The 21021-nt window shown below is 38.9% G+C and overlaps 1 protein-coding gene across 1 annotated transcript in view; it reads left to right on the forward strand.

The window, feature by feature from the left end:
* PCCA (propionyl-CoA carboxylase subunit alpha) overlaps positions 1 to 21021 on the forward strand; it is a 408049-nt gene that overhangs the window by 330470 nt on the left and 56558 nt on the right. The window contains exon 22 of the mRNA XM_038386634.2: positions 4457 to 4510. Within this exon, the coding sequence (XP_038242562.1) occupies positions 4457 to 4510 (54 nt within the window). The remainder of the gene's footprint in view (positions 1 to 4456; positions 4511 to 21021) is intronic.

Consider the following 21021-nt stretch of genomic DNA (forward strand, 5'->3'; position numbering starts at 1 on the left):
TAGGTGGAGACTGGTATATTCTTTTTCTAAAAAGGTAGAAAATAAAAGAAACTATTAACCATCTTCTTTCATTTTCTTGAAAACATCAATTGAATTTACAGATCTCAGAAACAAGCCCACCAGTAGAACAGAAATAACTCCTTTCAGTGTGGTTTAAAAAAAATCAAATTTAACAGCTGAGATTTATTTACAACTGAAATTTTAAACATTAATTATGATAATGTACTGACTTCTTTTGTAATATGGTGTTCAAAAGCCTGGCAGTTTTCTTTTTGGTCTTGGTAACATGGTTGATTTGGAGAGTCTATCCACCTTTTTTTTTTAAATATGCCCAGAAGGAAAATTTCTTCTCCCCCCACCCCGCCCCGTGTTTGTTAATTTTCCTCTCCTTTCCCCACCCTGACTTTTTTCTCCTCACTCTGTTAATTTGAGGGGTGGATTTTAGTGCTTACAGTGAACTCTTGATACCACTGAAGACTGAATGCTGTATTGCATATTGGATATAGTGTAAGCAGGTGCCGTGGGGACTTACCATACTGCGATGCCTATGTCCTTTCAACAACGACAGGCTAAGGAAGAACGTATTTATCTTCTTATCCTTGATACTGTGGTTATGGAAGACAACTTTTGGGTATTAATATATATTTTGTTTTAGGTTGTAGATTCTAATCTACATGTTTCTGAATTTATTTTCTAGATGACTCAATGATTATCACATGAGCAGTCATTTCAGTTACTTGAAAGTGTGGTGAAGTCCTTGCATTCTTTGGATCTGATTTTTCAAATCTCCAAGCATGCAAGGAGATCCTACATGTGAGTAGGCTCATTGGAAATCAAAGGACTGCTCATGTGTGTAAAGACTACTTGCATGAGGAGAGGTTTCCAGGATCAATGTAGATGTAGCACTGCAGGCTTCAGCACAGGTTAGGAATGTGAGTGTGTATCCAGGGGAACCAGGTGGGCTTGGACAGCCTGCGCTGATGCCATGGTCTTCATTACTGTTTTTATCCATATTAGCTGGATTGAAGCTAGTGTGGGTATGCCTGCCCAGGCTGCAATCACGCCTCTGATTGCAGTGTAGCCATACCCATAAACAACAGCAAATAGAAAGTCAATATGATACAGATTTAACTGCAAACAACCATAGGAATTGAGGATGCACAGAATATTAGAGTAGCTTTAGTTATAAGTTGGGGACGCATCAATTCGAAGTAACGGAAGAGGAGAAGGACCTTGGAGTATTGGTTGATCATAGGACGACTATGAGCTGCCAATGTGATATGGCTGTGAAAAAAGCTAATGCGGTTTTGGGATGCATCAGGAGAGGCATTTCCAGTAGGGATAAGGAGGTTTTAGTACCGTTATACAAGGCACTGGTGAGACCTCACCTAGAATACTGTGTGCAGTTCTGGTCTCCCATGTTTAAAAAGGATGAATTCAAACTGGAGCAGGTACAGAGAAGGGCTACTAGGATGATCCGAGGAATGGAAAACTTGTCTTATGAAAGGAGACTTAAGGAGCTTGGCTTGTTTAGCCTAACTAAAAGAAGGTTGAGGGGAGATATGATTGCTCTCTATAAATATATCAGAGGGATAAATATAGGAGAGGGAGAGGAATTATTTAAGCTCAGCACCAATGTGGACACAAGAACAAATGGGTATAAACTGGCCACCAGGAAGTTTAGACTTGAAATCAGACGAAGGTTTTTAACCATCAGAGGAGTGAAGTTTTGGAATAACCCTCCAAGAGAAGCAGTGGGGGCAAAAGATCTATCTGGTTTTAAGATTCTACTCGATAAGTTTATGGAGGAGATGGTATGATGGGATAATGGGATTTTGGTAAGTAATTGATCTTTAAATATTCAGGGTAAATAGGCCAAATCCCCTGAGATGGGATATTAGATGGATGGGATCTGAGTTACTATAGAAAATTCTTTCCTGGGTATCTGGCTGGTGAATCTTGCCCATATGCTCAGGGTTTAGCTGATTGCCATATTTGGGGTCGGGAAGGAATTTTCCTTCAGGGCAGATTGGAGAGGCCCTGGAGGTTTTTTGCCTTCCTCTGTAGCATGGGGCATGGTTGACTTGAGGGAGGCTTCTCTGCTCCTTGAAGTCTTTGAACCATGATTTAAGGACTTCAATAGCTTAGACATGGGTGAGGTTTTTCATAGGAGTGGGTGGGTGAGATTCTGTGGCCTGCGCTGTGCAGGAGGTCAGACTAGATGATCAGAATGGTCCCTTCTGACCTTAGTATCTATGAATCTATCTATGAATCTGATCCATAGCTATGAAAACCCACAAATCCATTCACGATCCTAAGTTATTGCTTTGAAAGTGTTTAAAGGAAAAACAGAAACAATATTTTGTTTTGCTTTGTATTCCTCTACGAAATGAGAGTGATGGGGAGATTAGCCAAAAAATTGGAAATTTTATCAGGCTATGAAATTATTGTTAATGGCCTCTTTAAGGGGATAAAAGGGCAGCACAATAAGTGACAGCACTCTAATGAGGGTGAGGGCATTCCAGGAAAAAAAGAAATTAAGTGCCTTAGGTGTTTTTTTTTTTTTTTTTTTTTTTTTTTTTTCAATTTGCCATTTTCTGACAGCTTATCAAGTGGTCAGTACTTGTTTGTTTTGGCATACAGTTCATTCATTGTAGACTATCGGTACTTTGTTCTTCTTTGCAGTTTCCAAAACCTGATTGTGTTTATCCTAGACTGTGGGAAAAGTGTATATTCCTGTTTCCTTTATAAAAGTAAACGTCAGGTTTTGTATGAAATTTTATTTCCCATATTTTCCATTCCATTAATCATTATTGTTGAAATATGTCAGGCCTTGGCACATCCTTCTTTGTTTTCATATGATTGTACAGATTGCAGTGTCAGTATATGACCTGTTAGTCAAAAAAAATGCAAGTTTATGCTGTGGTAGGAAAGCTATTGCTTATATATATATAAGATATAGCTGCAAAACATGCCACATTGTCAGCAAAGGGACAGCATTTGACTTAGTGCTGCTATTGTGGAGCATTTTGTCACTTCATTGTAATTGTCTTTAAAATGTGAAAGTACTAAAGGTAGTTTGCATTTTATTACAAGGATAGGTATATATTGTATATGCTTTCATACATATCTATACACAGGGCATATTGTATAAGTATTTATATCTTTTTAAATTTAGACCTATGCTATGTATTTACACTTTTTGACTTTGGTCTTGATTCAGCAGAGCTCTTAACCACATATGCTGTGTGAGAGCCGATGCATTCAGTAATTTGACAACTGTGAGAGAAAATAGAGATATGACAGAGCAAATCAGAGAATTAGTATTCCGACAATGTAATTTATGTTAAATATTCCAGCTAATTGCATTAAATATTATCTTCTGTAAGTCAGACAGAGGAGTACATTTTCACTTATTTTACAGGTAAATTTGAAATGTTAAGTCAAAACACTTCTTCCCATGAAGATGCTTTACAAATATAGTATAAAAAAATAACAGTTTGGTCTAATGTAGAATTTCTTGGTGAAATGTGTGTGCTGTGAACAGCTTTTGAACTGAAGGAGGAAAAGACTCAAAAGGAGCAGTAACTTCTTGTATATTTCCCGTGTTTAGGTTATAGATAATATCATGTATAATCAATAATGGGCTTTCTTTTGCATTGCCTAGTGGCTTAATGACAGTATGCTCTATGATTGGTCAGAAACTTGAGCCAACAGCCCCAAGCCCAGTAGATAACCAAGTGTTTCACAAAATTATTTTTTTTCTGTTTTCAAAGGAGGAGTATTGTGTGCATTCATTTTACAGCACCCTATCACAAAGAGGAGATGAAAACATCTTTTTAGAATGAGTGACATGCTTAACGTTTATAGAGTTGAGGTAATATGGAGTACATGAAGTGAGAATACATATATACATGCGCCATAGAATCACAGACCTTAGAGGTGGAAAAGTCCTAGTAAGTCATAGAACCATATGGTTAGGAAGGACTGCAAGGGTTGTCTAGTCTAACCCCTTGCCAAGATGCAGGATTTGTTATGTCTAAACCATCTAAGATAGATGGCTATTGAGCCTCCTTTTGAAAACCTCCAGTGAAGGAGCATCCACAACCTCCCTAGGCAGTCTGTTTCACTGTTATACTGTTCTTGCATATCATAACGTCCATCTCCCTGAAAACACACATGTTCTTCCTTGTACATAGACATGTTTGTTTTCAGTACTCTTCAAAGTAAATTTGTTAGAATCTGTTAAAGCAAAAACTAGAATTTGAGCTTAAGCATGAATCAGCTTCTTAGCATTGAAGCTCTTAAATACATTTTTATATTATGCTTATTTTGTGCATATGTAATATAGCTACAGGCATTTTGGTTGTTTCCTGCAGACCTTACAAGAAGAAAATAGCACTGCTTCAACTTACTGAGAAAGCTACTAATTAGTTTTTACACTTGTTTTTTTCAGTGCCTTTCTCGAGATGCCGCTGGAAACGTAAGCATTCAGTTTCTGGGCACAGTGGTAAGTATTAAAGATCTACTATTCTACATTATGCCTGTATTGAAATATAACTTAACAAAAAAAATAGGCAGTTGATGATGACTGCACACACGCCTGTGTTCATGAATTTTGTCAGTATCTGTTTTAGCGTGTGTTTGCTTCAAAGTATACGATACATAAAACCCCCATTCCAGGTATTTCAAACCGGATGGAAGCAGAACTATTCTTCAGTGAATGCTACAAAATGGTTACATTCCACATTTCACTTGATATGATTCTATAACTTTTTGGCCCCTAAAAGGGTGTAAGGTATAAATGAAAGTACACTTTTAAGAAATAGGAGATTTTAAACTTGTAATCTATTGGAATGTATTCAGATTTCAGTCCATTTCATCCGATTTCTCTCCTTCCCCCACTCCCTGCTCATCCATTGGTTCTGTACATCTTTGTCTGAGCCTAAGGCCAATTTCTTTCACTCTATACTTCTCATCCTCAAGGCATTGTAGTCGCCATCCTCCCAGCTAAGGAGGACGAGATGAGAATAGCTCTTTTAATGGGCAATTCAAAGCACTGCCTTCATCAACATCTCACTCTGAGGAACTGAGAGCTGTTTCCTGCAGAATAGTAGACTAAGAATCATGGCCAGGTCTCTACCATGGGAGAAGTAAGAAGTCGGACAGATCTTTTGCCTCTTTCATGTATCTTGGGTACTCATGTATAAGATAGTAAAACAAAATTGTGTGTTAAGTGATAGATGCTTCTAAGGCTACATACTCTATATCAGAATGGTATCTCAATTCTTATCAAAATGGTATCTTAATTCTGTCAGTCGTGTGGTTAAAGTGATACTTAAAGTGCTCTAATTGTATTTTTCCAAGTTTAATTCTAAACTTAAAGCTTTGAACAGATGAAAAAAAAGTAATTCTGCTCAAGGATTGTGCTTTTACTTAAGTCTCATTATTACTAACCACATTATTGGTTTTTAACAGTCAGTGAACTCAGTCCTATTTATGAGATTGGGCTTTGGCATTGGTCATTTGCTTTGCAGGAAAGGATGTTGCTACATGGCTGGTCCGATAGTCTCACAGCAGGAAAAAAGATTTATTGAGACTGTTGTGTAAGAATACTAACACATCTTGGTCAGTTAATAGTAAAAAGTCAAAATAGACTTTAATCAAAACCCTATTTCTGAGCATCAGAAGGTACTGGTCAAATCCATGACTAATGACATTCTTTTTCTTTTTTTTTTTTAAGTGGGATGCAAGTATGTGTTTTTATTATTGATTACTATTATTATTAATTTGTATTGCAGTAATTCCAGGAACCCCAATGTTATACCAGTACCTCATTGTGCTATGGGCTGTACAAACACACAAGAAAAAGGCAGTCCGTACCCTAGAAAGCTTACAGTCTTGATATGCTTTTAGCTTAAGACATTGAGAATAAAACAAATAGGATATTAGTCATTTGTTTAATTCTCTATTGCTGATGATTACTGTCTTAACTAAAACTAATATTGATTAGCTCACACTGCTTTATCAAATCTGCATCTGTTCAGAAAAACTAATAATTCTTTAATGAAAAAGGGAAAAAACCACCCAAATACGTTTTTTGGAGATGGGGGGGAAGAGAAGAAGAGCACTTAGTATGCACTGTCAGACACTTAATGTGGCTGACGTAATATAGACTAGTCTTAACATGTTTCTTGTTGGTTGAACCTAAAGAGAGAATTTTAATTCATAGATTAGAGAAATGGTAATGGAGACAAACCTTTTTCTAAGTCTGCTTTCTAAGCTACATGTAAGATCTTTTCAGTGTTTGGAAGCGGAATTGATAATCCCTTGCTATAGAAGAGGTTAGCATCCCTGAGGTATAGTAGGTGAAAGTTGAAGGGATGCAGGGTGAAATAAGAGAATTCTGGACATTCTCTCCTTTGCAGATTGGCTCTTTGCTCTGACTTCCCTTCTCCCTCAAAGTACTCCCTATGGCTTGTCTCACTCTCCCTGGTGTCTATGCTCCTCTCTATTCTGCTCTCCTTATCACCTTCTTTCCGCACTCCTTTGCTCTTATTAACAAGTCCCCTCCAGCCTTCCTTGCACCCCAGCCTACTACTCAATAGAGTGGGGGAGAGATTAAAAAAATCAGAACTGCCATGATGTTTGTCAGCTGTCACTCTAAGCTATATTTCACCCCTTTCCACTGCCATATATCTGAGTTTCTCTTCAGATTATAAGCTTTGGGCCAGTAACAGCATCTTCCTGTGTGGTGTTGCAGCATCTAGTACAGGGGGAAGGGCTGATATGGATTAGTGCTTTTTGGGCATTGCTGTCATATCAATAATAATAACTAATAAAAATATAACTCCAAAGCCAGAAAAGAGGAGCCCTTTTTCCACTCCTAGAACCTCTTTTTGGGGACTCCAGTATGTCTGCACTATCATGCCCATTACTAAAAGAAAGAAGGATAATCAATGCATTATAAGGTTGGCAGTGGGTTTTTTCCCCTCATAATACTAACTGCTTGAAAGAAATATTTGGTGATATAATATTTAGATTTCTCAGTATCCTGCTTGCATATGCTATGCATCACTATAGAAATTGGTTATAAAAACAATTTATATTTGATTTTAATATTTTCTATTGAGAGAAGGAAAAACTAGCTTCAAGCATTCTCAGTTTCATACGTATGCAAATTCATCATGAGTTTCAATGCCGACAAGCAATGTGGTGCTACTTAGCACATGCCCCCTATACCTTTTCATCAGCACATGTTTTTAGAACCAACTGATTGGGACCACAGTCATCCAACTTGTCATGAGGGCATCAGCTTAGATAAAATAATTCACTTGATTTCCTGACAGACAGCAAAAGCAGTTTTGCTACTGGTTTTTGATAAGAGATGAGTCTCAACTTCACTGAGCCAGCTGACAAACACTGAAGAGAAGCAGAGAATGCTTCTCTGTTAGAAACCTCATTGGCATCCCTTGTAGTTAGTTAACGGACAAGGGAATGTACACTTCAACAGAAAGACTTGCAATTAAAGAAAAGGCTTTAATATGAATATTAAAGCATAATGTATAGTAAACTTGTGAAGATTTTCTGTTAAGGAGCAGCAAAGGTATTTGTTTCTAATGTTTTAAAAGGAAAATGGAAAAAGTCATGCTACTGTTTCCAAATTAAGTAGGGATCATGAGTTTGAATTCCACAGTGTTGACATAATTCAGAGGTTCTACGTGGGTCTTTAGTAATGTTTCCTTTTGCTGGACATGACTAGAAAGTCTTTGCCATTTGGGACTCTCTCTTCTGCTAGTTCATAGTGGCATTAGGCAGTTTATGCGTTGTTATTACTAACAGGAGTAGTATAACAGTAACACTGAGGAGCCCTAGTCATGGACCAGGGCCCCATTGGGCTAGGTGCTGTACAAACACAGAATAAAAAAGGCCTGAAAAGCTTAAAATCTAAGTGTAAAACAAGAAACAGATGGATGCAGACAGATGGGGGGAGTACAAGGAAACTAGGAGACAACTCTTTCTCAGTTGTCTCACAAGACATTGTTTCTTCTCTTTATCCAATAAGTCTAAGATTTTCAAAAATAGGAGATCTAAAGTGAGGCTCCTAACCGCTTATTTAGGCCTGATTATCAAAAAGTGCTGAGCATCCATTATCTTCTGCTGACCTCAGTCAGAGCTGTTGGCTTCTCCGTACTTTTGAAATCAGGCAGGGACATATAGATATAGGTGCCTAGCTTTAAGTTCTTCTTATTTAAAAGAAGATTGGCAGAGATTATTTCCTCACGTAACTTTTGATATCATATATTACAACCCTGGTCAGTCCCCCTGGACCCAAACCTTGTATCCCATATGCTCTTGGGGCTGGCAGAGTTTAGGCACCATCTCTCTGTCTCTGGACCTCTAGGCACATACTTCAGGTGCAGACACTGTGTCTGATACCCTTCTTGGCAGAGGCAGTCCAGTTGCTCAGCTCAGTGCTGGTTCTTCCAAGCCTCCCCAGAAGCTGGTGCACTCTCCCAGAGTTCCACCAAAGCTGTTGACCTTCTGATTTACTGTGTCTTTCTTCTGGGACTATGGGACAGGATAAACAAGTAATACACAGGCTCTGCAGAGGAATTTTTAAGCACAGGTATTTTTGCTCAAGAACAGAACTGGCACAAAATCCCTTCTCCAGTGTCCTCACCACCTTTGGTGTTTGGCTGTCCTTTCAGGGGTCCCAGTACCCCCTCCTGTATCATCCCTCCCTCCTTTTCAGCCATCAGAGTCTCTCTGTCTCCCCTGTAACAAGCTCCCCTTAGATTGTTCAGTAACTTGTTAGGTTTCCCCATGTGTCTGTTTTTAACAGCAGGTCCTAACACCTTTTTCTCTCTTCCTTCTTTTCTGCTAGGGAGTTTCCATTGTTCCAACCGTATCCCCTGCAGGCAGTCTGGGAGAACCAGCTTCCTTTGACATCCTGATTGTTCTTTCAGGGTTGAGCAGGGTTAGCAATTTTTCAATTGTCCTGTACTGACTTCCAGGGTTTGAGACATACATGTCCAATCTTTGCTAGCAAATAGCTGCTTCTGTACACATTAATGGTTTGATTTTACAAACTCTGTGTATAACTTTATAAGAATTCATAGGTTTTACATAGACAAATTCACCAAACCATCACATCCTGTTACCTGGTTTATTGAATACTTTGTCATTTTGTGGACCTACAGTAAATCTGTGTACTAGTTATAGATTAAAGCTAGGAATATAAGAACATTCTCTTCAGTTTGTTTTTCCTGGTAATGGACTTGCATTGATATGTGCTCACTTCTCAGATACCCTTCCTTTGCCATTGCCGATGCTTATAAATTGTCAACTTTGAAACTTTTCAAGCAATGTTGTAGTCAGTTTCTTTCTTCTGTCTTCTCTTTCTTGCATCCTTCCATGGTCCAATTAAATAGCGGTAGAGAATGTGAAGCTTCCACTGTATGACACTGTGACTCAGGTTGTAATGGCAAATGTTTAATAACCTGCTTCTTTCACTATTACAGATCAATCCAATTCTGAACATGCTTGTTTTTCAATATAGAGCACTACAGAAACTTTAGATATGAAGGCCTGTGTGGACTTTCAAAAGTGATTTTGAAATCTGTGAAAGCTACAGATATTCTATCTAATGGGATGTATAGACAGTATTAATAGCAAGGAAAAAATAATGTCTCACACATTTTAATCTTGCAAACTTTACCTTGGTTTTCCACAGTTCTTTTTTGGTTTGTTTTCACAAAGTACCTCTCATTGAGTTTTGCCCTTATCAAGAGTCAAAGCTTGCTCCTCCAGAGTAAGCAGTTGGTATGGTCTCTAGAGTCTGAAGATCACTCGGGATCCTTGCTAATCTGAACTGAATTCCTCTGAAGTCATGGCAATCATGGGAATCGCTCTTTTTCTTTACCCTGGCTCCAGAGCACTTGGCAGCATTGCTTCAGTGTGACTTCTGGCAGGGGAGTTGCACAGTGCAGAAGGGACTCCAGGGGAAAGTTAATAATTGCCTCAGGAAACGTTATTTTTTGTGCATTCCTTTTGAATATGATGGTGAGCATCCTCTGGCCTACATCTCTCCACAAAATGCTGCCGATAGAAAGGAGTGATCGCCACACAGAGATTTCCCTTTGTCACTTTGAATAGTTTTAAAGAGTAATAACATATTAAGATACATGTTGGAGTTGGGATTTTTAAACGTGCTTAAGTAATTTCGGAATACAGGTCTCCCTGAATGTCAATTGGACTTTGTTCCTAAGTCACTTAGACACTTTTGAAAATCCCAACTGAAATCTCAAAAAAGTAAATAAAAAATAATGTATTTTTTTGCATTTAGTTGTCTGTTTTAAAAAATAAACAAACAAAAAATCCACAAGAAATTACTTCTGTTTATCAGCTGTAACATTTAAATAATCCCAGTTAGTCTTTGAAGTTCATGCCTTCAGAGATGGGCAAGTTTTCACGTTTGTTGCGGCAGTTGAGTCCTGAAAAGTTAGGTTACCACTGTAAAGCAGTACGTCTCTTTGTATTGGGGTGACTATCTACTGTAGTGGCCAAAAAAAAAAAAAAAGAAAAAGAAACTTAAACCAAGATTTTAATAAATGGGTTTACTGCAGTTAGGTACCTAAAGTCTTATTTAGGCTACTGAATAAGTGACCTGACTTTTAAAAGTGCTGAGTACTGATTAGCTCCCATTGATTTCAGTTGTGTGGAGCTGCTGGGTGCCCAGTGCTCTTTGAAAATCAGGCCAGTTGCTTAGGTACCTAAATAAGGGCTTAAGAACCTAAGTAGCACCCACGTATTTAAATCTTGGCTGATGTTTTTAAATGAAAGCTTAAAACTTCCAGTGAGAATAAGCAATGATGGCATTTGTAGGGTGGATTGCACTATACTACTTGAATATCTCAAATGATACCATTTGCCTCCCAGAAAAATGAACAGGACTTTGTAACTTTCTCTGTATTTTGCTTGAAATATTTAGACTGCCTCTTATTCAGCTTGTTGATACTTTCTGCAGCAAGGACAAGGATTTAGACTTGGTGGCTGCTTGAAGGATAGGTTAACAGGTTACCAAAGGTAGTTCAATTATTTTCCTGTGGCTGGATTAAGACCTACAAGTAGTGATTGAATACTGCTGTATTAAGATGATTACATCATGGTGAATGTTGAGCCTTTCTTTTCTGAGGAAGATTTCTGCTGCCAAAAAAGCAAACATATGTGTAGCCTACATTTTTTAAACAGCTTTTTGATGGCTGCAGCTTTGGCTTTTACCCAAGAGCTGTTTAGGAGATATTAATTTATATGGCTGAGAAGCTTAACCAGGGATCTTAATGAAACAAAAGCATGATGAAGTTAGTAAAGCTAATTTAAGTCTCAGAATGTACATTTTAAATTAAGTTTTTATTGATAATAAATATACTTCGTTTCTCATTAGTCTTCTAAGCTTCAGTGATAATATCTATAAAGTAAACATGTTTTACCAAGATTTAACATTAAGAATGCTATTAATATGACCCTTGGTACAGCAGCACAATTAGATTTCAAAGTGAGCATTTAAGATGCAACAGCGATTAATGACAACCATCGAAAACAATTTTGAACTCCATCGGTTTAACTCAGGAGGGTAAACTTAATATGATAATATATCTAGTTGAATTGTATCAGCTTAGCAGGAAAGTATGCAAATATGTGACCCTTACCTAGCATCTAAATGGATGCTGTGCTGATAGATTTATCAGTTCCATTAAAGAACTTTAGGGAACTTTGGAATTTCAGCAATTGTTCCCTTGGAGGCTGAAAACCAAACCTGATCTCATACTGGGACCATTCTGGTCTGCATATTTCCATAATTTGCCTTTGCTACTAATATGACAGCAAGACGCAAATAACTGTTTCTAATAATATCAAATAGAGTTGTGGAGGACAGCATTTTAATGTAGTAAAAGACCTCCCCGTGGGGTTGTTATTGCCATTGTAGAACAGCAGTTACACAGTTGCAACAATAGTCTCTTAATTGATTCGTTTAATTAGCAAGAGATGAAGCTTGTGCTCAATCTTGTCTTCTGATATCGTGGGGGGAGCTACAGAAAATTCTTTTCATTTCGCATACTTTATACTCAGGTATAAGTACACTTAATGAAAAGTTCCAAATGCACTTTTCTTCAGAGGCAATATTTGAATGTTTTATGCATTTAAAGCTTTCTCTTATGATTTTTATGATTTAAGAAATGCTTCACCCTTGGAGTCTAGGAATAGAATTTATGACAAAGCATTGATGTATTAGAAGTGGGAATTTGTAATCCAGATTTGCTTGCATTTCTAACCTAAATATTCAAGTCTAAGAATTGTAGGAATAATGGGTCATTGTAGTAACAGTTCACTAGATTTAGTCTGGAAGAAATAAGGTCAGATTAGTGAAACTGGCCATCTGCCTTGTGCCAGCTTTTTAGTGACATTTTTATTCCCCCTCTGGATAGACAATGAATTTACATGGCCACATGGTATAGTCAGTAGCATGTGTGAGAAAAGAGATTCTCTTTGGTCTTGATTATGAACAAGGATATGATACAGTGTTTGCTTCTGGGAAATGAAATAACTTTTTATTTAGTATGTTTTAAAGGCATGTAAAATAAAATAAGTATATTTAGTTTTAATTGGATTTTCCTTTCCTCTTAGCTTAGTTTTGTCTTCTTTTCAAGGTTATTCTTTCTTATGGAGGGAAAATATTTCTAAGAACAAGACACACTTCTTGTTAAATGCCAATTTCAAAAATGAAGGTTACATTGGCTTACTTCCATTGTCATAATACTGACCTAAAATAAAGGAGCTCTTATAAGTCTAAAAGTAAATCACAACAGGGAATGAAAAATTCATCCATGTGCTCAGAAGATTTAAGAGCTGTCTCATCCAGTTTTTTATAACACTATTACTAGTGGGTGCTGTGGCACAGGAGATGCCATCAAGTTAGAAAGCACTGTGCAGCTTGGTTTAACTCAATGTAGCAAAGGGATAGTGTGCTATTGAATGGGCTGTTTTTTTTTTTTTGAGGGACTGTAAATGAAGAACCGTCTCACTTACAATCATTAAGGTTCCCATGGTAATTTGCACAAGCCCCATAGCACTTTGCATTCTCAGTGTCTTGGCCAAATTCCACTTTGTATAATTACCTTCTGTCTACATAAATTCCCACTGCAGTTTCAGCTGTATTTGGTATTCTACACTTCCTGTCCAAAACAGTTGTGATGGTGCTGCTGTGCACTGTTAACAGGTGCTGTGGCTGTATTTCAAGTGTGGGTGAAGTGATTCCTATACACTTCTGTAATAAATTGTTTGCTCCCATTGCCATAGTGTCTGGGTATGTGACATAAAACAAGACACTAAATTAAAGTGGTCACAACAGACAGCACAAATAGCCTAACTTCTCAATTTCGCTAGCCCATCATAAAGAAAATCTTCCAAGGGATGATCTATAGGCAGACAAATCTTTGACCAGAAAGCTTAACCTTGAACAATATGCCACGAAGGTCAGTAGACTTGGGTTCTGGTGGAGTGAAGCAGACAGTCAGGAACCTCCCTGTGAAAACATTCTGCTTCCACATCTCAATAGTGTGTTTATCAAGAGGCTATGAGCTGAACTGTCTCTAGTGATCTCTACCATTACAATCGGGAAAGGTACATAGGAAGAGAGGCCATCTCTAAAGTATCCACATGCCAAATCTTAAATCAAACTGAAAACTTTGCATCGCACCTTGAAGCAGATGGGAAATCAGTACGGAACTCTGAATACAGCTGTAATGTGGCTGTGTACTCCTTTAGAGCAACTAGAAAATTCATCCATTTCTAGAGTTCAAACCTTTGTCCACATTTGGTTGTCTCTCATCTTGACTATTACAGCTGCTGCCTCCTCCTCTTTTGTTGATTTCATCTCAGCTCTGCTGCTGCTAAAATAATCTCTTCCTGCTGCTCTGATTTATCTTTCTTCTCTCTGAATTGGCTCACTGCCGTTTATGTGAAGTTCAGTTTTGTCTTCCTTTTCAAGGCCCTGCATTACTTTGTCCTACCCACGTCACATTTCCTCCTGTTTGACTTCTAAACATCCTTTTGTTCAATCTTTCTTCCACACTTGTCTCCAAAGCTACTTCCATCAGACCTCGGTGCTCAGACTCTCACTTTTCTTATGTGCCAGTCAACCTCTTTCTCTTCCTCCAAGTTTCTTTTAGAAACATACTTTCCCCCAGAGTGCTTATCACTGATGGTCTCTTCAAGATATCGTCTTTGATTTGAGTTTACACCATCAGCAGCTGGCTTATGTGCTCATTGCATCATTCTCCCTCAGGTCCCTCTGATGGGGCTGTGAAAAAAGGAGCAGGAAAAAATGCATTAAAGAGAGGATGAAAAATTGAGCAGCTTGGATGGAGCAAAGATAATGAATTAAAAGATGGTGGCAGAGAAATAGGCAGGAGCTTGGTTGGGCTGCACGTTGAAGGCATGGACAAGGAGCATAGATTTGATGTAAAAGTTGAGGGAAAGCCTTTGAAGGGAATGGACATGGTAAGGTAAGGTAGACAGTCGTCTATGGCAGCATTTAAGAGAAATGGAAATGTAAGGAATGACAAGGTGAGAGGCCAGAGAGGAATTTGTAGTAGTTGAGGTGAGAAATAATCAGTGCTGGAAAAACAGAGGGGGGAGGAATAGAAAGAAAGAGATGTTTGGAACTGTTGTAGAAATGTACTGAGAGAGTCAGTATGGAGGGAGAAGGAGAGGGCACTATGGTTCTGAGTGAAGAAACAGACTGGACAGTGAAATTGCCAATGTCCCCTTGTGATATAATTGTGGACACAGATGAGCAAAACTAATTGCTCTAAACTTTTCTCTTCACCGCAGCAAAATATATTTAAAACTACATTTTCATTGCTGTAACAGGTCTCTCAGGAACCTCTGTTTCTCCGAAGATCAGTCAATCTGCCTACCCTGCAGCAAATAAGTACTGGCACAAGTAGGCAATCTACCTCTTCAGTTTATTCTTTCCATGAAATATTTATAGCCATTGACCCTCAGAAGTAAATGGCTACGAAGGAGGTGAAGGGCAGAGCAGTTGTGGTAGGTCCTGTAGAACACAGGAAGTATCATGCTTGTGTGACGGTCTTTCGAACATCAGTTCTTAGTTTTGGCGAGATGCCATATTTGCAGCATGCACAGGAAGTATTAGCATAGCAAATTGTGTTATGAGCAACAGAGCCACAACAAGGTCCTTCCTGTGTCTGGTGGTGGTTTGATTTGGGAGGAGAAGAGAGGAGAGAGGTCAGGACAACGGGGATGGAAGGGGACAGTCCACGCTGTTGTAATACCAGTGAAAACAAATTGCCCAGATAGGTGTCCAACTGCTTCAGTGCAAAGGATATGGTAAAACTAGCTGGAGTACAGCAAGATTCCACCAGCGCTGCAAAGTCCAGTTTCTACTAATGCCGTCCTGGCCTATCCAGCTCCCTTCCTCACCTCATTCCAGTCCCTTCTAAAAAGTCATTTTTTTCTGCAATACTCCCACATGCTAACTCTGAAAAATGCTTTCTTTGAGCCAATGTTATATAAGAGGGGGGAAAAAGTGATATTAGAATTTTAAAATATCTAAGTTAATATCCTGTTACCGGTCTCCCAATGCTTAGGATCCTCAGGATAGGACTTTTGTTTGTATCTTGCAAGCACCAAGCATAATTGATGCTCAAAAAATAATGCATTATAGAAGGGTGCTGGGAATCCTCCTTCCCTCTTCAGAGTTAGGAGATCAACAAGCTATGCAATCAAATGTAGTCTGTGCCAAAGCCAGGTCTGCACCACTCTTTGACAAGGGTGAAGGAGATCAGAGACATCTGGATACTCTGAGAGGTGTCTTGCAGCCAGCTTGCCCACAGTCTTACTCAAAAAGGGAAATATGAAATCAAGCTATAGTTGGCCAGATTATCAATCTCATATGATGGCTTTGTGAAGCAGAGGCTGCACTGATCCTTCCCTCAAAGCACTAGGCCGCCTGGCCTCTCTGGGAGGCATTTACACTCCCCACTACCAAAGAGTTATTTGCTCACAGCCATACAGTGAGTCAATGCTATTGGGATTAGAAATCTGGAGTTTCATGGTTCCCAATTGAGTCCTTTTGATCACACAACTGCAAATATAGCAAACCTAGGTACAATGAGCGACATCCATGGTAAATTTGCAGCCTTAAAAAGGCAAGAGAGAAGAAGTCTCAAAAACGTATTTAGGAATTATAAGCATATTAATTCATATGGAAAGAAGGGATTCATGAAGGCATTACAGAAGAGCAACATATATGGAGAGTCTAAGTTTCAGTATTTTTAGCTTGAGGTAGTGTTGAGTTCACTTGAAAAGCAGAAAGAGTGAAAAGAAGAGAAAGCAACTTTTACAAGAACTCATACTGGTACACCAAGAGTATCCTGAATGAGGAGAGGTCAGAACCTTTGGTTTTAATCCAGGAGGAGTTAGAGACCCAGGCTAGAATAATATACATGCAGCAGAATATAACTGCAATGTATTGCACATATTTGAAGATCAAGAGAATTGACAGGTTGATGCTGCTTAACCTGTCAAAATCCAGCTGGAAGGTGGTGATGGAAGCTGTAGAGAAGGTTAAGAAGAGATTAGCACCAGAGATAAATGGAATTCTTGAAATAATCCACCATTAGTGCTCTGAAGAAATAAAGGTTTAAAGAAATATCGGTAGGGTGCCTAGAGAACAGCAAAGATCTTAGACGCAAGGTGTCAGGCAAACAGAATCGCTATCCAAAATAGAGGGCAATTTTTCCTCAGTGGAAACTTTAAATTTGTGTCCTTGTTAAAAGGAAAATACTTAAATTCAGTGGTAGTACATAATATCACCAAATTTCATCTGGGAATGCTAGAGAAACTATTGTAGGAAGATTTCAGAGTAGCAGCCGTGTTAGTCTGTGTTTGCAAAAAGAAAAGCAGTACTTGTGGCACCTTAGAGACTAACAAATTTATTAGAGCAAAAGCTCTCGTGAGCTACAGCTCACTTCATCCGATGAAGTGAGCTGTAGCTCACGAAAGCTTATGCTCTAATATATTTGTTAGTCTCTGAGGTGCCACAAGTACTGTTTTTCTTATTGTAGGAAGAAAAACTGCATGAATGCCAGGGTCATAGAAGCATGCTTCAATAACATAGAAGCTTGTTGAGAGGGTAAGCAAAAGAAAAAGAACAGCAAGGTAATGTTATTTGATCATCTAATAACGACGTCAATGGTTCAGTTGTTCATTTCTTGTTCTTTGTTATCCTCCAACATTTGGACCTTGCTTATTTCAATGTAAGATTCACCATTTGATTATTTGCTACAATACAGCAGAAGCTCAGTGTTTAAAATGAGAACTATGCATCAGATATAGTTTTTCAACTTAATCTTGGAAAATTTGATGGGAGGGCAAAAGGAACCAGGCATCAGTGATTTCCCTGGAATTCAAGAATGATGTTTTCACAAAAACATTACTGAACAATTTGGCGTCAGTAGCCAGTTTGCCAAGAGTAAATGTAATATACACGAAAACTACATCAGATTGTGGAAGAGACTGCTTTAGTTAAGCTTGTATAAGGCCTTGTCTACTCCAAGGAAGTTTCCCAAAAGTTGTAATCAGTTTTAAAACTGGTTTTAAACCTAGTTGAAGATGTATTGTAGAACTGGCTCCAGGCGGCATGATCCAGCTTCAAAACCACTCTCAGCACAGACGGAATGCTGGGAGTCTGTCCAAAGATTGGGAGAAACAAGACTGCTACTCCACTTCCTCATTTCTTCTTTCTGGCTTGGTTCATGTTATATTCAGTCTCCTCTGCGTACTAGCTGTCCTAGAATTACGATGGAAATGGCATTCAGCCAGTGCCAGTCATTCATTCATGTGTCTTATCCAAAATCAAATCCAGAATGGCACTCTTTTTGTTGACAGATGATCTTGCATTTGACAGCATCACTAATACTGTAGTGTTAGTGTTCTTGGGTGATGTCTTTGCATCCCAATGATAATAGTGATCTGGGAGAGTGTGAAACAGTAGTTCCTAGTTCCCATGAAGGGGCTGGGTCTCCCTTTCCCTTGATGCTAGGGGTCTGACAGTGTTGTGCTGTCCTTTATCCAGGTTTTCCTGGTGGCTTTTTGTAAATGTGCAACTGATGTACGGATGTGATGAAGTGTTTGGAATGGTGGGGCAAAGGGGCATGGACTGGTGGGGCAAAGGAACATGAGTGTCCATAGCAGACTCAGGAGTTTCCTCTTTCACTTTTGTCTTCTGCTTGCAGTTCTGGGTGATCTGCAGTGGTATTACCAGCCATTGTGATGATGTCACCTACCCCTCTGTTGCAGTTGGGTGCTGATGTTACTGCCTTGGGCTTGAACAACAGGCCTCCCAGCGCATTTGGATAGCTGGAGTGATGAGCAATGGAGGATCTGAGCAGTCCCTTCAGTTCCACTCCATGGAGAGGAACAGAGTGAACTCCCACTGGCTTTAGCTGCCTGGAGAACTGCTGTGTGTGCAGGATGTAGGAGAATTGAGAAACCCCTACTGGCTGGTGTAGGGAAGGAGGAGTAGAGAGGCTCCTGCAGCTCCTTTCCCTAGGAGAAATCTAGATGAGCAAAATATAAATACCTGAGTTGCAATTCAGACTGGATGCTGTGGCTACCACCTGTTTTCATACAGAGTACAAGTAGCATAGAAATCTTTAATTTGAGGTAGTCAGGTCCTGGTTTAATATACAGCATGAAAATTGAATACTGTATTTCAGTTCTTGGTTTAAATGTAGAGGGAAGGATTTTCAAGTGCACTAAGGTTTAATTGCACCCCAGATATGGCTAGCAGAGAACTCCCCCTGCATAGAGGAGTTCTCCACCAGTATAGCCACCTCCTGCACCAGCTGCCTGTCCTCCCGCAATCCCCAATATTCGCAGGGTAAGGTGAGGGAAGGGGCTTAAAGACATGGGATGTGGTGGGGCAGGGTTCCATTGTGTCCTGTTCTCCCTTGGTGTGAATTTGAGCAGCCTCCCAGAGCTGAGCCCAGAAACTTGTACAGAGCAAATTAGCATTTTTATTTAGTGTCAAGATTTCCTGATGTAATGGACAACCAAGACTGGCTTTAAAATAGTTACCCTTAATATTGTTCTCCCTCCCCCTCTTTCATGTTTGAAGGCTCCATTAGTGTCCATAACAGGGAGTAAACGCAGATGGTAAACATTTTTACCACAGAACACCAACCGTGAACACCATATCACTGATTTGTAGTCTCTCTACTGTGCTTTCTCAGCTGTACATAATCACTCTCATTTCCTTCCCTCGGGTTTCTGGTCTGCTTAGGGAGACTTCACCAGCAAATTCAGTGAAATCTCATTGACATCACTCAGCTATTGCTCAGTTCCCATGCGTGCCGCTCTGTGGAGCTAGAGGCTCCATGTTAGAGAGAGTATACATTGCTTCATGGGGCATTCTTTGACTGCTGAAAATGCAGACTCACTATGCTTACTGTAGTACATTTAAACATTTTGGAGAAGGAACTCTCTCTTCTTTTGGGCTTGTACTGCACCTAAGGTAATAAGGCCTTTCAATGCTACCATAATATGAACAATAATAATCCTAGGGAATTGTGTTAAGCCTGCCCTCCTGAGCTTTGTGGGCCAGCTGTCATGGAGGAGGCTAAGGTGGATTTATTACAGCTCATAGAATACTTTTAAAGTTTGTTTTCTTCCTGAGTGTGTTAATAAAATTGTGCAAGGTGTGATTAAGGGTTTTAACTCTATATTTAGTTCAAAGAAATCTACACTTTGAACAGAGTAATTTTATTTATGAAATGTAATATTATGAACTTTAAATAGATGTGAGGTTGCCATTTCATTTATTTGTTTAGCAACAACAAAATAACAAATGTAGGATATGTCCATCTAAAATGCAATTAGATCATCATCTTTATCTGAGTATAAAAGATAATCTCTGATGAATGTTTCATGTCCATGTTATATGCCTAAAATGTAATTGTTTCATTATTTTAATAAATAATCGTTATTACCATATACTACATCAGGCAACTATTTTGGTTTGTTTGCTGTTCTGCCCCCCCAACCCCCCCAATCCCAGTTCTTGGTTAATGGCAAAAGCATTCAAAGAGTTTTTGCTTGTCAAATGGAGAAGATCAAAACTGTCTGAATTTCTAGCCAAGTTCATGTTCTCTGGAGCAGCATTTCATTTACTGGACAGAATATGATGTGTAGTAACAAAAAAAACTCTGGCTAAGTTCATTTGAACAATTTGAATTTAAAGAAGAAATAGCAAAACAAATACTTTTTAATTCTTGTGCCTTTTATATTTACTTTGGCGTCGTCTTCCTCAGATAAAACATTTTGATATTAAACAGTTCCTCTAATTTTACTGGGTTCTGTTTCTTTTTATGGTAACACACACTGTGCAGGAAGGTCATTATACTGAGAAAAAAAGGTGACAGCATAAAAGAGAGAGTTAACATTGCACATGTTGTCTTTGTTTATGGGGTTCCTGGAATGTGTTGAGAATCAAGCCAAGTGATGGCTTAAACTGTTCTTTACAATATGCTGGACAGCTTCTTCATAGGTTCCTCCAGTCACAGGTACTTCTTGAAAATGCAGATGGTAAAAATATCAGTAAAATATCTAGCATGCTTCTTTTACATGTTAGCACATATAAAGAAAAGTTAAGCCATTTCTAAAGACCCCCTACAGTACTTGTATTCCTACAGTGTGAGGGATATGATTGACATTACATTTAATTAACCCCAATTCTCCATTGTAAAAACATTGAAATAACTATTAAAACACGTTTAGGTCCGTGAGGGCATGCTCTGGTCCCAGATGAGCCTCGGGGCAGGCTCAAGTAGGGTGCAAAAAAAACCTATAGGTGTGGTTTTTTACACCCCCTCCTGAGCAGGGGTTCCCTGAAGCAGTCTTAGTAGGCCCCTTAGGCCTCTCCCAAGCAGCCCA

This window comes from Dermochelys coriacea, chromosome 1 (genome assembly GCF_009764565.3).
Source record: "Dermochelys coriacea isolate rDerCor1 chromosome 1, rDerCor1.pri.v4, whole genome shotgun sequence".
NCBI lineage: Eukaryota > Metazoa > Chordata > Testudines > Dermochelyidae > Dermochelys > Dermochelys coriacea.